Raw genomic sequence first — 20,499 nt, 5'->3', positions numbered from 1 at the left:
CAGGACAAGGAAGTGAATGTGTCACCAGCCTAAAGCCTCACACACTCGATCAGATTATTGGATTAATTTTCGTCCGTTTTTTGTTGCATGCTTGTATGGAAAGTGAAGAGGTTACTTTCATATGAAAATTCTCTTATGACAGAATTCAACTTCAGAAGTGATGTAACCTGTTGAATTGTTTTGTATGCATTCTTTCATTTCCGAGCATGCGTAGCCTTGCTCATACGATTTATTTTTATTTTTTGCCGAAAACTGTAGTGATTAAACGAAAATCGGACGTTGTGTTCACCTACGATAATAATGTTCTAACCTGCACATCCAGTTTTTGTCGTACGAAAATTTGTGATCGGCTGTCAAAAGTCCAATACTAACGATCGGAAAATCAGCAGGTCATTTGTTGGATGAAATTTTGCTTACGATTTTCTTATCGTGTGTCCCTTAACTGTGCAGTTTATCAGATTTTTGTGAATTACAACACATTGGTTGCCCTTTTCAGCACAGCAGAATCCTGGGTCATTCTGTCATGTAAATTTTCAACCAGTTCCTTCCTCCTCCCTATTAGTCCATCTTTATATTGGGTGGCCATACAGGAAACAAGTGATCCGAGTCAGCAAGCTAGGGGAGAGGAGAACTTCTGCTCGAGCCGCCTAGGTGGCCCGAGCAGAAGTGGAAGCAGGTACCTGTCAAATCTGGGTATTCGCACCCCCCCCCAAAAAAGTGACATGCCAAATGTGGCATGTCCAGGGGGTCAGGAGGGCCTTAAAGCAGACGTTCCACTGTTGAGTGGAACTCCACTTTTAAGTGGTTGTAAAGGCTAAAGCTGGATACACACTATCCAACTTTTGTGGTTAGATTTCCTTCAGATTTACCTTTTCTATGTAGTGCAAGGGCCTGCCAGATTGCATACAAATTGAAAGTGTTTAGGTTTGACCTCATATTATATGGTTTTGGTAAGTCTAAAGGAAAAAGTCTTCAGAAAATCTTATAGTGTGTATGGCCCATAAAGGTTTTTTGCGTTCATACATTCTATGCATGAAGGTAAAAAACCTTCTGCGTGCTGCTCCCCCCAGATCTGTTCAGTGGCTTGTTTTTTGCTGGTGTGTTAAAGATTCTAGCAGCCAGCAAACTGAAATATCAGTTTAGGTGGATTTTTTTCTCTAGTTCAGCAGGAATGTTGAATCTTTTCTGTCTTTAATAATAATAATAATAATAATAATAATAATAATTTTTTAAATCTATTTTCCAATACAGCTTGATGTTCAGGAACGTCTGAAAGCATTAAGGAGTAAAGTTGCAGATATAACAAAAATCAAAGATGAAGAAGAAGAAACGGCTTTTAAACTTCAGGTGTGTAATCTGTAATAGTCTTAGAGTATTAGTACTTGGCTCCAACAAAAATACACTTTTTTTTTGTCGGAATTTGTATAGGTTGGCCTTTATCTTTTACATTAGTATGAATATTCTTTTTTTTTTTTTTTTTTTCAAGTCTGATGTTAAAGGGTTAATTTTACTATTTTTAATTGTATTGTATTGTGATGTGATGAGAGAATATTAGCTAGGAACATTATTTTACTAATAAGTTATTTGTGGCTGATGTTAAGTATGCTAAATATTGACCAAATTTGATTCACACTATCAACTTAAAATTCACAGTTGTAAAATTAAATTTTTTTATTTTGTCTGTAGGGTTTAGATAGACAGTCATTTAGGAAACCTATGGAAATGTTACTGACTTTAAATTTGTAGCTTTTATTCTTCCTTCTAGGATGAAATTCTGCAGAAACGCAAAATGGTAGCTTCAGAATTTGAAGCACTACGACAACTTTTGACTGATCAAGAGAAACACATTACCCGTCGCTTGGAAAACATGCAGGAAACTGTTTTGAAGAAACATAAAGACAGAATTTCCAGGCTAAATGCACAGCTGTTATCCACTCAGAAAACAATAAATGACCTTGAAAAAAATTCTGGTGCTTTTTGCCAGGTGAGAAATGTTGGGTATTCTGATATATGTATATGTATGTATGTATATGTATATGTGTGTATATATATATATATATATATATATATATAATAGTCCAGCCACACCATATAAGAGCTGAGTGATCTCTTTCTTATTGTGGGAATAATATTGATACAGGAGAATTGGCAAAGGATGAACCCAGTACAGTAGTGTGTAAAAGGTTTAGGCAGGTTTGAAGAAATGCTGTAAAGTAAGAATGTTTTCAAAAATATATATTTTAATTGTTTTGTTATACCTTGATTTAATTATTATACCTGGACAGGTAAGTTCCCTAATATTAAAAGTCAGCAGCTACAGTATTTGTAGCTGCTGACTTTTTTATTTATTTTTTTGTTTGGGGGGGGGGGGGCCTGGAGCCCCTAGCCCCTTTTTTAATGGCATTCGCTGTGTTTTTGGGATAGTTGTCCTGCTGCAGAATACATTTGGGGCCAGTCACACGCTTCCCTGATGGCATGGAGGATAAGTATCTACATGTATTTCTCAGCATTGAGGACTCTTCTGTTCATTTGCTTTCCATTTTGTTGATTGATATAAACTATTAACACTTCTGTTTCTGGATGCATTCCTAATTTACAGCACTTTCTCTTTCGTTCATTGACGGACACCGCTTCATAATCTTTATTGACTGTTCGGTTAGGCTGCTCTTCCTCGGAGTAGGACACTAGGCGGAAAAAGGATTACCAAAAGTTAACAAGGCTTTGACTATGCCTATGGGCAGTCCCAGGGGGTATACTCCCACTTCCTGCTTTAGGACCTCAGTTTTTTTTTTCTGCCTAGTCAGGAGTAAGGATCTAGATTCTTGCTGGTATCTTTGGTCCTAGCCTTTTTTTCTAAATTTAAATGGAATTTTTTTTCTTTATTTTTGTTTTTTTCCTTCTACAATCAACTGCCGAACTGGGTGACGCATTGGATAGTCTAGATCCTTACGGTCCCCCCAGTCTGGCAAGCGAGCCACTGGACAAGGCCTGGGCGGCGAGTGGAACAAGGACGGACACGTTCAGGTCGTGGCCTGAGTCGCAGCGCACCCCTGGCCTGCAGATTCCCCCCCCCCCATTCCAAGATGGGGGAAGTGTTCTGCCTGGAGTTGTGCCTGCATGGTCTCCAAAGGTGTGGTGAGTAGTTTGTTCCCCCTTTTTTTTCTTCTTTGGGAAACTTTGGGTGGAAGCGGGCCCATTCTGAGGTGGTCGGTCCCCTCCTTTGGCCTCCCGACCCCTCTTGAACTCCATTTCTAATAAGGGCCTCTGTGCAGTGTGGTGAGTCTGCGGGGGTGTATGCGGCCCCTTCCTGCTGTAGCGGTAGCTGGGACCAGTATTGCCACAATTAAAGTGGTGGGTCATTTTACAGCCATTTTTGTGCAAACATTTTTTGCAAATCTAGTGGTCCCAGGTTGCTCAATAGAACATTCAGAGCGAGTGTCCCCACCAGACCCACTCCCAGAGGCTGTGGGACCCTTGGAATCAATGTCAGCCCTGGCGGCCATGATAGCGGTCCTGCAGTCGCTGGTATCAAAAGTGGATTTGGCCCTGCAGAAAAGACCGGGAAAGAAGCGCCCTCCGCCCTCACCTGCCCTTCTGTGTGTCCTCAGATTCTGAGCCTGACTTGGCCGCCGCGGACGCCAACAACCCTACGGGGTCAGCGCCCACTCAATTGGAGGGTTCTGATAGTGAGGATGAGCCTGCTTCCACGTCTTCCGTGCAAGAAAAGGCACTTGTGGAGGCACTAATAGTATCTGTGCATGAAACTCTAAAGATGAAAAACACAGCTGGCGCTGCGCTGGTGCAGTTCGGTACCCGCAGACCATCCAAGGCGATTAAGGTGTTTCCGTTTCCTGCCTATTTTGACGAGATTGTCACTAGTTAGTGGAGTTCCCCGAAACGCATGGTTGGCATACCTAAGCGTTTTGCTCGGAGGTACCCCTTGAGGAGTCCCTCTTGAAGAAACTGACGGTTCCGCTGGTGGTAGATTCACAGGCTTCCAGGCAGAATAAGGCCACCTTGTTACCGGTGGAGGATGCTCTGTCCTTTAAAGACCCTGCAGACAGGAAGGCTAAGGCCCTGGTCCACCATCTTTTCACTGTGAACGGTTCAATATTGAGGCCGGTGTTCGCTATTAGCTTGGTCTCTCAGACTTTAACGGAATGGGCTAGAATCCTGCGCCAGGATTTGGAAGGGGGTCAACATCCCCCTGAGCTGGCAGAATTGACGGACCAGTTGATACAGGGGTTGCAGTATATCTGTGATACCTCCCTGGATGCGGCCGTTGGCCTGCAGGGTGTTTGTGACTGCGATGACCCTCCGCCGCTTGATTTGGTTAAAATGTTGGTCTGCGGACCAAGCTTCCAAAAAGGTGCTGACTGATCTTCCTTTTGTGGGGGATCGTCTGTTTGGAGCTTCAATGGAAGAGATCATTAAAGGTCTCACTGGTGGAAAAAGCACACTGCTTTCACAGAGCACAAAGTGCAGAGAGCCTCAGGCGCAAACGTAGTCCGGAGTTCTCAGCCCACAAGCAACCCTTTCGTCGTATACAGGACAAAGGCTCCAAACCCTCCCGAGCGCTCTCGGGGGGGCTTCCATGTTCCAAGAGACCTGGGGTTGGTAAGTCAAAAACAAACTGATCCCTCTGGTCCCACAGACAAGTCCTCTTCTGCCTGAAGGGAGGACTTTTTCGCTTCTTTCCGGATCCTTGGACCACCTCCATTAAAAGACAAATAGGTTCAGGAATTGGTCCGATTCGGTTACAAGATCGAGTTTCAGTCCTTGCCTCCGGTTCTTCCCTTCCAACCTGCACCTGTCCCCGGATCAGTTGCAGGGCCTCATGGGGGCGGTACAAGATTTGCTATCGCAGGGGGTCATTGTACCAGTTCCAGAATTAGAACGCTTTCAGGGTTTTTATTCAAACCTTTTCACTGTCCCCAGGAAGGAGAGTAAGGTTTGTCCAGTTTTAGACTTCAACAAGGCCTTGAACCGCTTTGTGACGGTTCAAAAATTCAAGATTGAGTCTCTGACGAACGCCCATTTGCTGGGACGTTCGTCACGGGTTACTGGAGGAGTGTGGAGGCCAGCCTCCTGCCCACGGACTACGGCCCTGGCTTGTAGGGGAGCGCGGCTCTGGTTGGGGGTGTATGCTGTGGGACCCTTGGAGTACTGTTACTTTGAATTCAAATCCCTGTCGCCCCAAGCGACGCAGACTTTGGGCCTAAGCTGCATATTACAACAATGGACTTCACACCATGTGAGACTAAACAGATGCTAATGACATAAGACTGAGCTATGGTATACTGTGGGGGGATGTGAATTGACACTTAAGTTATAATAAGGTGTGTTTGAAAATGGAGACGGGCAGTCTGAGAGCCTATGTCTTCTGCTTTCATTTGTTTAGAGGTGATGTGTGTTCACACTTCTAGGAATGCGTATTCGCTATGTTTTGGGTTTGTTAAATTAATTATGATAATGTTGCAGTCTCATTCACCTGTGTCTGTCCAGATGGCCAGGTATGTTAATTATGTTCTGTATACAATACATTTGCATGATGTAATCAAGCACCTAAAACTGTGTATATTGAAAGTGAGTTTTGGAATAAAGGGTCCTTTTGTTTTACCCTTCATTGAGCTTAGGCTAATGTTTGGGGGGAATTGAGGGGCCAGGTCACTGCATCACGTGAGAGTCTGGAGACCTCAGACAGAAATACTTGGTCCAAGTTTTGGGGAATCTGTTACAGAGTCCATCCGCACAGTACTGGCTTCCTGTCATCAAGGGAATTTTTTGGCCTCCATCGACATCAAGAACGCCTATCTCTATATCCCAATATATGGCGGGCATCAACGGTGGGATTAGAACATTATCAATTCGTGGCGTTACCCTTTGGTCTCACATCAGTGTTCATGAAGGTGTTGACCCCGGTGCTTGCCTTACTCACAGAGGGGAATGGCGGTACTGGGGTATCTGGACGATCTTCTGCTGTGAGCAGGGTTGCGTTCTGTTTTATAGAATGATCTGGACATCACCGTGTGAACCTTACAAGAGTTCGGCTGGACACTAAATTTTCAGAAGTCAGCTCTGACTGTGTCCAACAGGCTGGATTATCTGGGACTGACTCTGGATTCAATCTCGGCTCCAGTGTTTCTTCCAGAGGAGAAGATGCAAAAGTTGCAGCATGCCCTTCAGCTTCTATTGTCCAACCAGTGGTCAAGTGCTGGTGCTGATGGTTTCCACTTTCGAGGTGGTTCAGTTTGCTTAGTTTCACACCAGACCTCTGCAGAAGAAGATCCTGGCAAAATGGGACAAGAATCCTGGATCCCTGGACAATCTGATTGGATTGACCTGGGGTACAAGGGGCGCCTTGCTATGGTGGCTCCACTCCCCGGGGCCTCGTCTGGAAAAATCCTTCCTTCTGCTATACTGGACGGTGATCTCAATGGAAGCCAGTTTGTCCGGGGAGGAGGTACCTTGGGCATGCACTCGGCCCAGGGGGTTTGGACACGGGAGGAGTCCATTCTGCCAATCAACATCCTGGAAATCCAAGCAATCAGACTTTGTCTGTCCCAGTGGACAGATCGTCTACAGGGGTGTCCGGTAAGTATTCAATCGGACAACTCCACGGCCGTGGCATATGTCAATCATCAAGGAGACACGAAAGTGCCCTTGCGGCCAAAGAAGTGGCTGGCATTCTGAGATTGGCAGAATGACATGTTCCAGCCCTCTCTGCTGTGCACATTCCAGGGGTGGAAAATTGGCAGGCGGACTACCTCAGCTGGCAGGCTCTGAGTCCAGGCGAAAAGTCCCTACATCCGGAGGTGTTTCATCAACTGTGCCCCTGATGGGGGACTCCCGATGTGGACCTACTGGCTTCTCACCTCAAAAGGAAGGTTCAGAGGTTTGCAGCGAGATCTTGAGACCCCTTGGCAGACGCTCAGGTGGCCCCCTGGGGTCAGTATCATGTAATTTATGCCTCCCCCCCCCCGTTACAGCTCCTGCCAAGACTCCTGCGCAGGATCGAGGTAGAAGGGATCCTAGTGATCCTGGTGGCACCCGACTGGCCACGTTGATCTTAGTAGGTGGAGTTAGTGAGACTAGTCACAGATGTTCCTTGGCGGAAAAAGAACAGATCCAACTGCCAGGTGCCCAAGAATGGAACCCACCACTGCGCCTCAGCACTCACAACATATAAATTATGTGTAAAAAATTGGATACAATGAATGTCTAAAATATAAAAATGGCTGCCACTAAAAATTAAAAAACACTATAGTAAAACCAGTCTACATCCTACAAGCAACACAGAGTATACACACTTTTTTGTTTACTACATGTCCGTAACCGGAAGTGACGTATGCGGAACCCAGAGACTGAGCTCGGAGACGAGAAGTAGAGACACGAAGGTTGCCTTATCGGTATACTCTGCTTCCAGGATCTATTTAGCGTCTCATACTTACGAGTTCTGCCTATTTTATCTACATGAAATGTGAGTGTTTTATATGAAGATTTTAGCATTTAATACATTTTCTATTACGATATCACGCTATGGTCTTCTTTATATATTTTTCACCCACCGCTATAAAATACATAAGAGTTGGAGAAATCCTTTGTTGAGATTGCACCTGTACAGGGTCCTGTTCCATTGATTTGACTACGCGCTTTAATGCCAGAGTCTGGTGAGTTCAGTGTTGGGGTAGTTACTCAAAAAATGTAACTAGTTACTTCTGTAAATTGTAACGAGATTACTAGTTACTGCATTTGAAAAGTAACTTCACTACTTATTACTTTACTTTCCTCTTTCTTAATTGACCGTGTAGAAGAAGATACATGACACTTTCTGCATAGAGTTTATTGTATAAACACAGGCTTTGGGAAACATGAGAACAAAACCTGAAAAAACAGAATAAAACATAAATTGCAACAAAAACTCATAAACTTCATCCCTCTCTACTCTTCGAAATAACGATTGTATCGCACGGCTTGGGTAACGCAGGAAAGCGCGTTCCTATAGCCTAGTAAAGTAGTATAGTTACCAATATTAGTATTGTAACTAGTTACATTACTTAGTTACCAAAAAAAGTAATGTAGTTACTGTAATCAGTTACTTTGTAACTAGTTACCCCCAACACTGGGTGAGTGTATTACCTATAGGGAGCGGTGCTTCTTATTCACGCGGTGTGGTGATTGGAATACATCAGGGACATTCTATGAATGATTTCGTCACCTGCATTATGGACTTTTATTGTTTTTTATGATTTATTTTGTTTCCATTCTCATGATTTAGATCACCGGTGCATTCACTGTATTTTACCATATGCGTCACTGTCTATATTCTGTGTTGCTTGTAGGATGTAGACTGGTTTTACTATGATGTTCCTTGGCGGCTTCCTCTCAGAGAAGATCTGTTGTCTCCAGAACCGATCTTCCATCCTGCTTTACAGTCGCTGGATTAATGGCCTGGCTATTGAATGCTAGGTACTGAAGGCTAGAGGATTGTCGGATTCAGTGATTCCTACTCTGTTAAGAGCAAGAAAATGTACTTCCCGGAAGATTTATCATCTGGTTTGCAAGGCGTGTATTACTTGGTGTGAGGCTCGGGGTGTCTCCCCCCATGTCTTCTCGGTATCACGTCTGTTGGAATTTCTACAAGGGGGTGTAGATAAGTGTTTGGCTCTGGGCACTATTAAGGTCCAGATTTCAGCTCTGGCAATTTTTTTCCAACGCCCATAAGCCTCGAACTCCTTGGTTCACACTTTTGTGCAAGGAGTTTGCATGAGACCCCTCCTGTGACGTTCCCAGTGCCTCCGTGGGATCTTAATTTAGTGTTCTCTGTTCTTCAAAAATCACCTTTTGAGAATATTCGCGAGATTCCCTTGTTGACGGTCTCACAAAAGGTGGCCTTCTTGATAGCCATTACTTCGTCATGCAGGGTTTCTAAATTGGCTGCGTTGTCCTGTCGGTCGCCTTACCTGGTGGTTCACAGGGACAAGGTGGTTCTCGTCCGTCCATCCTCATGCCTTCCTAAGATTGTCTCTGGCTTCCATTTAAATGAGGACATTGTGTTGCCTTCGCTGTGTCCTAAGCCAAGACATCCAAAAGAGATTGGCTTACATTTCTTGGATGTGGTTCGTGCCATCAGGGTGTACCTGGCGGTGACTGAGACGATTCGTAGATTCCTTATTTGTACTTACGGATGGAGCCCGTAAGGGGTATGCTGTGTGTGCTGCGACTATTTTCAGATGGATCAGGCAGACAGTGGTGCAGGCCTATTCCATTAAGGGTCAGGTCCCTCATTTCCCTGTCAATACGCTTTTTACAAGGGTACTGAGTGCCTACTGGGCCTTCCATCACCAGGCATTGGTGGTTCAGGTGTGCAAGGCGACTACCTGGTCACCTGTGCAAATGATCACCAAATTTTACAAGTTGGATGTCCAGGCATCTGCGGATGCTGCTTTTGGCCGTAAAGTTTTTGCAGGCTGTTTATAGAGGCTGTGGCCTCTTGAGGGTGTTTTTGTTTTTTTTTTCTTGCTGGACTTCTTGATACATGGTTGGCTATTTATTTTGTGGAATTTGCTGTGTGCCCACCCCTCATGACACTGCTTTGGGAAATCCCAAAGGTCAATGAAGATATGAATATGGGGGGAAAAGGAATTGGGACTTTAACCACTTGCCGACTGCCTAACGCCGATCTACGTCGGCAGTCAGCCCCTCACAGGCAAAGTGACGTAGGGCTACGTCACTAGCTTGTGAGGGTCTAGGGAGCGAGCGCGCGCCCCCGCGTGGTCACGAACCCCCCCGCGCGTGTGACCGGCGGACCCGATGTCCGCCGGTCACTCGCGATCGGCGGGGGAGAGGGAGAATGTCAGGCAGCCTGTGTAAACAAGCTGCCTGTCATTCTCCTTGCTGTTAGGATACTGATCACTCGGATCTAGTATGTAGATTCGTTGATCAGTGTCCATACAGCTCAAGCCCCAGCCAATCACAGTAGAAAGCACGCCCCTAGGGATACACACAGCCCCTCCCTCCCAAATAAAGTTAACCCCTTCACTACCAGTGTATTTTTACAGTAACAGTGCATATATATAGCACTGATTACTGTAGAAATGTCACTGGTAACCCCAAAAGTGTCAAAAATGTCAGTCAAGGGTCCGATCTGTCCGCCCCAATGTCGCAGTACCGCAAAAAAAATCGCAGATCGCCGCCATTACACGTTAAAAAAAAAACAACAAAAATGACAGAAATCTTTCCCTTTGTTAGTAAACGCGATAACTTTTGCGCAAACCAATCAAAATACGCTTTTTGCGATTTTTTTTTTTTTTTTACCAAACATAGGTAGCATAAAACAAATTGGCCGAAAAAGTAAAAAAATTTTGATTTTTAAATTTTTTTTTTTTTGGGGAATTTCATATAAAAAAATGTGAAAAATATTGCTATTTTTGCAAAATTGACGCTCTTTTTTTGTTTATAGCGCGTGATCAAAAAATCGCACAGGTGATCAAATACCACCAAAAGAAAGCTCTGTTTGTGGGAAAAAAAGGACGCCAAATTCGTTTAGGTACAGCGTCGCACGACCGCGCAATTGTCCGTTAAAGTCACGCAGTGCCGAATCGCAAAATACCCCCTGGTCGGAATGGGGGTAAAATCTTCCGGGGCTTAAGTGGTTAAATGAGACCAACAGAGTCTCCATCCCTAATGCAGTAGAGCAAAAAAATTAAAAGCAAGATTGGGACTTTATGAGGTGTGGCCAGCCAAGGAATAGAAAAGAATACATAATGAGAGGGACCAGAAGGATAATATTAAAATCGTGTATTTATTGACCGTCAATAGACCAGGTAATGGTAAAACCAAAATGCTCAATTAAAACATGTAACCCATGGTAATGGGGTATACATGAGTGAAACATGGGTAAATACGCATGGTCTAAGACAAAGGTACAAAGTAATGCGATATTATCTTGGTACATACAAATAGGTAAAATAAAACTTTAATAAGGTCATGAAAACAGGGTATAATAGCAGCTTGTAATTGATGGAATTGCCTGTGTTGAACTCAACGCGTTTGAAAAATTTCACTTCATCAGGAGTAGGCATGATTCAGGTGTCTAAAGAAGATATACATAAATGAGCAACAGTACAAACAATAAACAGGTAAACCTCACTTGTACTGTAATCAAAGCACTTCACATACATGAATGTTTTATCTCTTAACCACTTAAGCCCCGGAGGATTTGGCTGCTAAAAGACCAGGGGGTTTTTTGCGATTTTTTTTTTTTTTTTTACTGCGTGACTTTAACGGACAATTGCGTGGTTGTGCGACCTTGTACCTAAACGAATTTGACGTCCTTTTTTTCCCACAAACAGAGCTTTCTTTTGGTGGTATTTGATCACCTGTGCGATTTTTTTGATCATGCGCTATAAACAAAAAAAGAGCGTCAATTTTGCAAAAATAACAATATTTTTCACATTTTTATATGAAATTCCCCCCCCAAAAAATGTAAAAATCAAAATTTTTTAACATTTTCGGCCAATTTGTTTTATGCTACATATGTTTGGTAAAAAAAATCGCAAAAAGCGTATTTTGATTGGTTTGCGCAAAAGTTATCGCGTTTACTAACAAAGGGAAAGATTTTTGTCATTTTTGGTGGTTTTTTTTTTTTTAACGAGTAATGGCGGCGTTCTGCGATTTTTTTTTTTTTTTTTTTTTTTTTTTTTTTTTTTTTTCGGTACTGCGACATTGCGGCGGACAGATCGGACCCTTGACTGACATTTTTGACACTTTTGGGGTTACCAGTGACATTACTGCAGTAATCAGTGCTATACATATGCACTGTTACTGCCAAAATGACACTGGCAGGGAAGGGGTTAACTTTATTGGAGAGGGAGGGGTTAAGTGCGTCCTAGGGGCGTGATTCTAACTGTATAGGGACATGGCTATTGGTGTAAAAACAAAGATCAACGGTCCTACATATTAGAACCGTCTGATCTTCATTTTTACACCAGGGAGAATGACGGGCGGCTTGTTTACATAAGCCGCTCCGCCTTTCTCCCTTCTCCGGAGCGATCGTAGTGTGACCGGCGGACATCGAGTCCGCCGGTCACGCGCACTGACTTGTCTGTGAACGAGCCGCGGCGGGCGCACGCCTCGGTGGGCGCGCGCCCGCCCGCAATTGGCTCTCAAGTCAGTGACAGGCGAGTGACGTATCCATACGTCACTCTGCCTGGCCGGGGCTGACCGCCGCAGTATATAGTCGTGCGGCGGTCGGCAACCGGTTAAATACTTGCTGTTTTTAGGCTGCTATAAATACTTTATTCATTTTATTTATTTTTGGTTCATTTTTAAGACATTCTTCATCATTTGTGTATATTCCTTATGTGTTCGTGGTTCTATGAGGAGGTATTTTTATAGTTTTTCTATATACATTTATTTTTTAATTGTTTTTAGGTTTCTCTTGACCTTTTGCAGTCTTGGGTTGCAGAAGGGATGGAGCTGCATTCACTGTGTGAGCTGCAACAATCTTGCCTAACTGCAGGTTCAGAGTTAGTGTCTCACCTGCTTTTGTGTTCTAGTGTGTTGAAAAGTATACCTAAAACCTTTTTTAATTCAGTTTTGGATAAAGTAGTTTGTACTTCCTTGATTTTAAGCCGTTTTCTTTCTTTATCTCTTCTAGGAATTGAAAGCTTCTTCAGCCAGGTAAACTTCTCTTCCCTTTTTTTATTTTTCTTTAACTTAGTTAATTTTTTTACATTTAGAAAATGTAACAACAGCATAAAGCTGGATTCCAGATGTTAATTTTATTGCATAGTTACATTGTTTCAGCTTAGCCCAATATAAATATGTGTATGCCATACCTGTACATTTCGTGGTGTGAATCGCTGAAGTTGCACCCTCGCTTGTTTTCTATAGCTAGGGTTTTGGCCTTTTTACAAAAGGGGGTTGAGCAGCGGATGGCCTTGGGCACTATCAATGGGCAAGTGTCGGCTTTGGCTATTTACTTCCAATGTCCGTTGGCTGCTAATGCCTTGATTCGCACTTTTATTCAGGGGGTGCATCATCTGGTTCCCCCGGAGAGATCCCCGTGGCCACCATGGGATCTCAATCTGGTTTTGTCTGTTCTTCAAAAACATCCTTTTGAGAACATTAGGGAGATTTCTCTGCTTTCTTTATCTCCGAAGGTTGCTTTTCTGGTGGCAAGTAATTCTGCCCTGAGTTGGCAGGGCTGTCTTGTCGTTCGTCCTATTTGGTGGTCCACAGAGATAAAGTGGTACTCCGACATAATCCGTCTTTTCTCCCTAAGGTGGTGTCTGATTTCCATCTAAATTAAGACGTTGTGTTGCCTTCACTCTGTCCTAAGCATCCCAAGGAAATTGTTTTGCACTCTGGATGTGGTTCGGGCGATCAGGGTTTACCTGACGGTCACTTAGTCTTTTAGGAAATCAGATGCTCTTTTTGTCCTTACTGAGGGATCTCTTAACGTTTTGGCTGCGTCTGGTGCGACTATATCCATATGGATTAGGCAGACAGTTGTTCAGGCTTGTTCTTTGAAGGGTCAGGTTCCTCCTTTCCCTGTGAAGGCGCATTCTACTAGGGCGCTGAGTGCCTCTTGGGCTTTTCGCCATCAGGCCTCAGTAGTGCAAGTTTGTAAGGTGGCGACTTGGTCGTCTGTACACACTTTTACAAAATTCTACAAGGTAGATTTGTTGGCATCTTCGAATGCATCCTTTGGAGGTTGCTGTTTAAAAGAGACTAGTTTGTTTCTCTTTAAGAGTTTTTTTCTTTCATGAGTGAGCTCCTGTTGTTCCTGGTTGAGCTTCATGTTACCCAATTGGCTACGTTTAGCATTTGGAGTTTACGTTAACTATTTGGTTTGTGTTTTCCCCACCCCTCATGCCTACACTGCTTTGGGACGTCCCAATGGTATAAGAAGCATAGGAGCTGCGTCTGTCAATGGACGATAGAGAAAACTGGATTTTTGTAAGCATTTACTGTAAAATCCTTTTTCTCTGAAGTCCATTGACAGACGCAGCACCCGCCCCTCTGATATGGGGATGGTTTGTGTCATCTTCTCACTGCTTGCAACAAAACTGGTATGCTGGAGCAGGATGTGTGGGGTTATGCCTATAGGGACAGCCCCCATAGTAGTGGTAAACAGTTTTTTTCCTGCCTAGTACTACTCCTGTAGGGGGCAGCATAACCCAATGGTATAAGAAGCATAAGAGCTGCGCCTGTCAATGGACTTCAGAGAAAAGGATTTTACGGTAAGTTCTTACAAAAATCCAGTTTTTGCTAAAAAATTACTTAGAACCCCCAAACACACACACACACACACATAATACATAATGTATGTTTCTCTTGCGTCCTCCGACAGTCGCCGCCGCCTCTAAGTCATCACTATTGGGGTATTGACTTCCGCTCCGCAGGAGTAGTTAGGCATAAGACTTAGTCAAAAAGAACAAAGGCATTTGCATATACACACCCATGGGGGCTGTCCCACTAGGTCAATACCCCCCTGCAGTGACCACTCCCAACTCAGTTTCTTTCTGCCTAGCGTCAGGAGTAGTTAGGCTTCCCTGTGTTGGGGCTACAGTCTCAGCATATCTAATCTTTTTTTCTTTGATTTTCTTTGAAAATGTCAGTTTTTTCTTACTGGCTGTTTATTTTGTCAGCTTAGTTTTAGTCGACTCTTCGGAAGAAGATGGATTCATGCGGTGCTGGGATTCGGACTGACCGCCCTGGCTCTCCAGGGCAGAGGGTCAGATGGACCCCCAGCCCGCCATCGAGCGTTCAGCCGTGGTTCGTCCTGGCATTATGAACGACCCATCTCTGCTCGCAGCAGGGATGCAGCCGTGAGGTGGCAGCCCTCACTGGACACATCTGCAATGCTGCAGTGTAATGTCCCTGGCTAACGGCATTCCCTGTCAGATGAGCACAGCGGCTTTCCGTTCTGAGAGGCTCCCCATGCCGTCTGGTATAGGTAAGTACTTCTGTGTGGGACCTCTGTCTGGGGTGGCAGTCCTGTGTTGCTGTGTGTTCCCCATGTCTGTGCCTGTGTGGCTCCCTGATGCCATCCCTGCGGGGATCGTTTGTACATGCGCTGCGGTGTTGTGTGTTTTTGGGGGCCCCCTCCCCTGTGTCACTTCAGTGTTTGTGGGGGTACAGACTGTGTGTGTGGCGGCCGCAGCGGGGTAAAACCGTGCGGTCCGCCATTTTAGGTATGGGCAAGCATGTTTGGCTTCACTATGGGCATTACCACATACTGTTTTGGCGCCATCCGACGCCATCTTGCGGTGGCAGAGCGATCGTTCCGACCGCATGTTCGGCGCCCATTTTGCCGGAGCCTTCCATTCAGTCCTATGGGCAGCCATTTTCCCTGAGTCATTGCAGCTTATAGTTCAGCCTTTTCTGACCTCACTTCCTTTTTCTCTGAGGCAGCGACATCGGTGGTAACACTCTGTGGGGCTCTGCAGACTATCTCTCTCACCCTTCTGTATTGTCATTTCTGGCTCAGTTTTCTTCTCCTGTTAGGGGGTCTTTTGTCACTGTACCTGTAGCGGTGGGCTGCGCACTCCGCAGCGGTTTTAAAGGGGCAGTACCAAATTTATTGCACTGTTTTTTCATCTTGGGCAATGGATTCTCAGGACAGCAAATTCCTCCCAGCTCTGGTGGGGGCCCCAGTTCTCCTGTGGCCCCTCTGAAACCTGATTTGGCCGCTGTAGTGGCGACTTTGGTGTCCAATATGGAGGTGCTGATGGCTGAACGTGCTGCTAGGAAGAGGCCTAGATTGTCTCTCTCCTCTGATTCAGATGGTGATATGGCTGCTGCGGCGATCGTGCCCTTTTCAGGGTCTCGCTCATCCTTAGACCCGCTGGGGTCTGAGGGGGAGGCGGAGGTGGAGGGGGTTGATACTTCCTCCCCGGGGGCGTCTGAAGAGCGCGTGACCATGGATGAATTGATTGTTTCTGTAAAGGAAACACTACATTTGGAGGATGAGCCCAGTCCTCCGGGCATTGTGTCCTCATTTGGGACACACAGGACCCGCAAGTCGGCGCAGGTCTTTCCCTGTCCCGGCTGAGTTTCATTACACTGTTAATGAACTGTGGCGCACTTTAAAACGTCCATTCCTGGTACCTAGTCGGTTCAAATTGCTTTATCCCTTTGCGCCGGCTATGGAATCACGATGGTGTGTGCCTACACAGGTGGATCACACTGTGGCCGTATTGAACAAGGCTACCTTGGTTCCTTCAGAGGATACTCCGGTTTTTCGGGATCCCACGGACCGGCGGTTGGAGTCTCTAGCCCGCCATTCCTATACGGTGGCGGGCTCGTTGCTCAAACCCATTTTCGCATCCGTTTTGGTGGCTCAGGCGGTGGCTGATTGGACTAAGGTGCTTAGGAGCAACCTCGTGTCTGATGCTGTTCCACCTGCCCGGCTGGATATGGTGGATCAAATTCACCAAGGAATCATGTATTTCTTTGATGCGGCCTTAAATGAGGCCCCTTTGGTAGCACGCCTATCTAGTGTCTCGGTGCTTAACCGTCGACTGATCTGGCTGAAGAGCTGGTCGGCTGACCAGTCCTCGCGGAAAACAGTTGCTGATTTTCCCTATGCTGGTTCTCGCCTTTTTGGCGAGGCGTTGGATACCCTGGTTAAAGGCGTCACAGGGGGCAAGAGCACTTTGCTGCCCCAGAACCCGAAGAACAAGTCCTTTCATGGCAAGCGGGGTTCTGCGTCTCGATCCACTCAGGGGTCCTTTCGTGCCTTTCGAAACCAATCCAAGGGCAAGCCCTTCAAGGGCCAGGGTAGCCAGAAGAAGCCCTGGGCGGGCAAGCAAAAGTCAGGCAATGCCGGCTCAGCGGGTCAATCCGCCTCTGCCTGAAGGGGAGCCCTCACCCAATTCCGGGGTGGGGGGACGTTTGCGCGGTTTCCTCCAATCTTGGCTCCTCCGGATTTCAGACAGGTGGGTTCAGGAAATCGTTCGATCAGGGTACAAGATCGAATTCCTATCCCGGCCAGGGAACAGATTTTTTGCCTCAAATCTTCATTTGCCTCCTGGGCGGTGCAGGGCCTTCTTGCTCAGGGGGTGATTGTCCCGGTACCTCATCGGGACAGGTTTCGAGGATTTTATTCAAATCTGTTTACTGTGCCCAGGAAGGAGGGCAAAGTACGTCCTATTCTGGACCTGAAAGCACTGAACCGCTTCATGCGCGTTCGGAAGTTCCATATGGAATCTCTGCGCTCGGTGGTGGCCTCCCTGAGTCCAGGGGAATTCCTGCCCTCGATAGATCTGAAGGATCTGCACATCCCCATTTTCGAGGGTCACCAGAGGTATCTTCGGTTTGCTATTGCAGAGGACCACTATCAGTTTGTGGTGTTACCTTTCGGTCTAGCTTCGGCTCCAAGGGTTTTTACCAAGGTGCTGGCGCCGGTTCTGGGCCTGTTGAGGGCACAGGGCATTGCGGTCTTGGGGTACCTAGACGATCTTCTTCTGAGATCGAGTGTCAGCCAGGATTTACTGCGTGATCTGTCCACCACGGTGCAGACGCTACAGGAGTTCGGATGGACAATCAACGTTCAGAAATCGACGTTGTCTCCATCGGTTCGCCTTCCCTATCTGGGAATGATTCTGGACTCTGCTCAGGCGAAGGTGTTCTTGCCGGAGGACAAGCTCCGGACCTTACAGGACGAGATCAGGTCCCTCAGGGACAATCCGTCCTCGTCACTCAGGACCTGTATGCGTGGCCTGGGGTTGATGGTTTCGGCCTTCGAGGCGATACCCTTTGCTCAGTTTCACACGTTGGCTCTCCAGGCGGAGATCCTGGCCAGGTGGGACAGACTTCCTCAGTCCCTGGATCTGAGTGTCTCATTGAGTCGTCAGACCAGATTGGCTCTTCTGTGGTGGCTCCAGTCACCGGCGGTGTCGGAGGGCAAGTCCTTCCGTCCGTTGTTGTGGATGGTGATTACCACGGATGCCAGCCTGTCGGGCTGGGTTGGAGTCCTGGGCAACCTGTCTGCCCAGGGCACTTGGTCGGAGGAGGAGTCCTCCCTCCCGATCAATGTGCTGGAATTGAGAGCGATAAAACTCTGTCTCTTCCAATGGTCGGACCGACTTCGGGGCCGACCTGTTCGGGTACAGATGGACAATGCTATCGCGGTGGCTTACATCAGTGGTTCTCAATTCCGGTCCTCGGGACCCACTAACAGGCCAGATTTTAAGTATTACCTTGGGGGATGCAGACTAGAATACTGCAATCACTGAGCAGCAAATGAGCTCACCTGTGATGTAATTCAGTTATCTTGCAAACCTGGCCTGTTGGTGGGTCCCGAGGACCGGAATTGAGAACCACTGGCTTACATCAACCACCAAGGGGGCACCAGGAGTGCCCAGGCGGCCCGGGAGGTGACCGACATTTTGTCTTGGGCCGAGACTCATGTCCCGGCGATTTCAGCAGTTCAAATTCCGGGTGTGGAGAATTGGCAGGCCGACTATCTGTGCCGCCAGACCCTGGACCAGGGGGAATGGTCCCTACACCCAGAGCTCTTCCAAATGCTGTGTGCGAAGTGGGGATCCCCGGACGTGGATCTGTTCGCGTCTCGACTGAACCACAAGGTGGAAAGGTTCGTGGCAAAAACACGCGATCCTCTGGCAGACGCCTCGGATGCGTTGGTGGCCCCTTGGCATCAGTATCGTCTGATGTATGCCTTTCCTCCGATTCAGTTGCTGTCCAGGTTCCTCCGCAGGTTAGCCTCGGAACTGCACCTGGTGATTCTGGTGGCGCCGGACTGGCCACGCCGGTCCTGGTACGCCGACGTTGTTCCCCTGGCAGTGGCGCCTCCGTGGCGGCTGCCAATGTGGGAAGATCTCCTGTCATAGGGTCCGATCTTCCATCCTGCTTTACAGTCGCTGGCTTTAATGGCCTGGCTGTTGAGATCCAGGTCCTAAGGGATAGGGGTCTCTCCCCCGAGGTCATCCCTACCCTTGTCAAGGCTAGGAAAACCTCTTCTGGTAAGATCTATTACCGTACCTGGAAGGCTTGTGTGAGTGTGAGTCCAGGGGGTTCTCCCCTCGCTCGTACTCGGTGTCGAGAGTGTTGGCCTTCCACCAGTCTGGGGTGGACCAGCGCCTGGCGCTGGCCACAATCAAGGGCCAGGTGTCCGCACACTGGCTATTCTTTTCCAACGCCCTGTGGCGTCTCATTCCCTGGTTCGCACCTTCATTCAAGGTGTGCGACATTTGGCTCCTCCCAGTAAGGAGCCCTTACCTCCATGGGACTTGAACTTGGTTCTGTCCGTGTTACAGCGTGCTCCCTTTGAAAACATATGGAAGATATCGTTGCCTCTGCTGTCTAAGAAGGTTGCCTTTTTGGTGGCGATCACTTCGGCTCGCAGAGTGTCGGAACTGGCGGCGTTGTCTTGCCGTTCCCCGTACTTGGTGATTCACGAGGATAAGGCGGTCTTGCGTCCACACCCCTACTTTCTTCCTAAGGTGATCTCTGAGTTCCACCTTAATGAGGACATTGTCCTGCCTTCGCTTTGTACGAAGCCTAAGCATCCTAAGGAGGTTGCTCTGCATTCCTTGGATGTTGTCAGGGCGATCAGGGTTTACCTGTCGTCTTTCGGAAGACGGATTCCCTCTTTGTCCTTCCTGAGGGACCTCAGAAGGGCATGGCTGCGTCTGCAGCGACTATTGCCAAATGGATCAGACAGACCATTGAGCAGGCTTATGCCTTGAAGGAACGGGTTCCGCCCTTCCCTGTTAAGGCGCACTCTACCAGATCTGTGAGTGTGTCCTGGGCCTATTGGCATCATGCCTCGGTGGCCCAGGTGTGCAAGGCTGCGACTTGGTCGTCGGTGCACACTTTTTCAAAATTCTACAAGGTAGATGTTCTGGCATCAGCTGATGCCTCCTTTGGCCGCAAAGTTCTCAGTGCGGCAGTGCCATGTAGGACCCTTGTTTTTTTTATGGGTCCCTGGCTGTTGGTATTTGCTTTCCTGGGCTGTTGCTCCTGTTGAACATTGTTTTCTGTTGCTCAGAAGGTTCTCTTACTGTGCGTGTAAGGTTCCTTTTTCTGATGTGGGTACTGCGTTGCCTTTTCTACGGTTGCGTCTCCCACCCCTCATATCTACACTGCTTTGGGACATCCCAATAGTGATGACTTGGAGGCGGCGGCGACTGTCGGAGGACGCAAGAGAACTGAATTTTTGTAAAATCTTACCTGTAAAATTCCTTTCTCTGAGTCCTCCGACAGTCGCCGCCCCCGCCCCTCTTTTGGGGTTGTTGTCTTATTACCTACTGCTATGCTACCAAACTGAGTTGGGAGTGGTCACTGCAGGGGGGTATTGAATACCTAGTGGGACAGCCCCCATGGGTGTGTATATGCAAATGCCTTTGTTCTTTTTGACTAAGTCTTATGCCTAGCTACTCCTGCGGAGCGGAAGTCAATACCCCAATAGTGATGACTTAGAGGCGGCGGCGACTGTCGGAGGACTCGGAGAAAGGAATTTTACAG

General features: G+C 46.9%; 1 protein-coding gene across 1 annotated transcript in view; it reads left to right on the top strand.

Moving 5' to 3' along the window:
- The window catches only part of LOC309545249 (E3 ubiquitin-protein ligase TRIM39-like), a gene marked incomplete at its 5' end in the record, with an annotated part of 49,620 nt that overhangs the window by 8,511 nt on the left and 20,610 nt on the right, over positions 1-20,499 (top strand). The window contains 3 exons of the mRNA XM_082244386.1: positions 1,252-1,347; positions 1,766-1,984; positions 12,662-12,684. Coding sequence (XP_082100512.1) covers positions 1,252-1,347; positions 1,766-1,984; positions 12,662-12,684 — 338 coding nt within the window. The remainder of the gene's footprint in view (positions 1-1,251; positions 1,348-1,765; positions 1,985-12,661; positions 12,685-20,499) is intronic.

The sequence above is a fragment of the Pelophylax lessonae genome (assembly GCF_965119305.1).
Source record: "Pelophylax lessonae genome assembly, chromosome: 2".
In the NCBI taxonomy this organism is placed as follows: Eukaryota; Metazoa; Chordata; class Amphibia; order Anura; family Ranidae; genus Pelophylax; species Pelophylax lessonae.
Note: the sequence above shows the minus strand (reverse complement) of the source record. Positions and strands in the feature narration are given on the sequence as shown.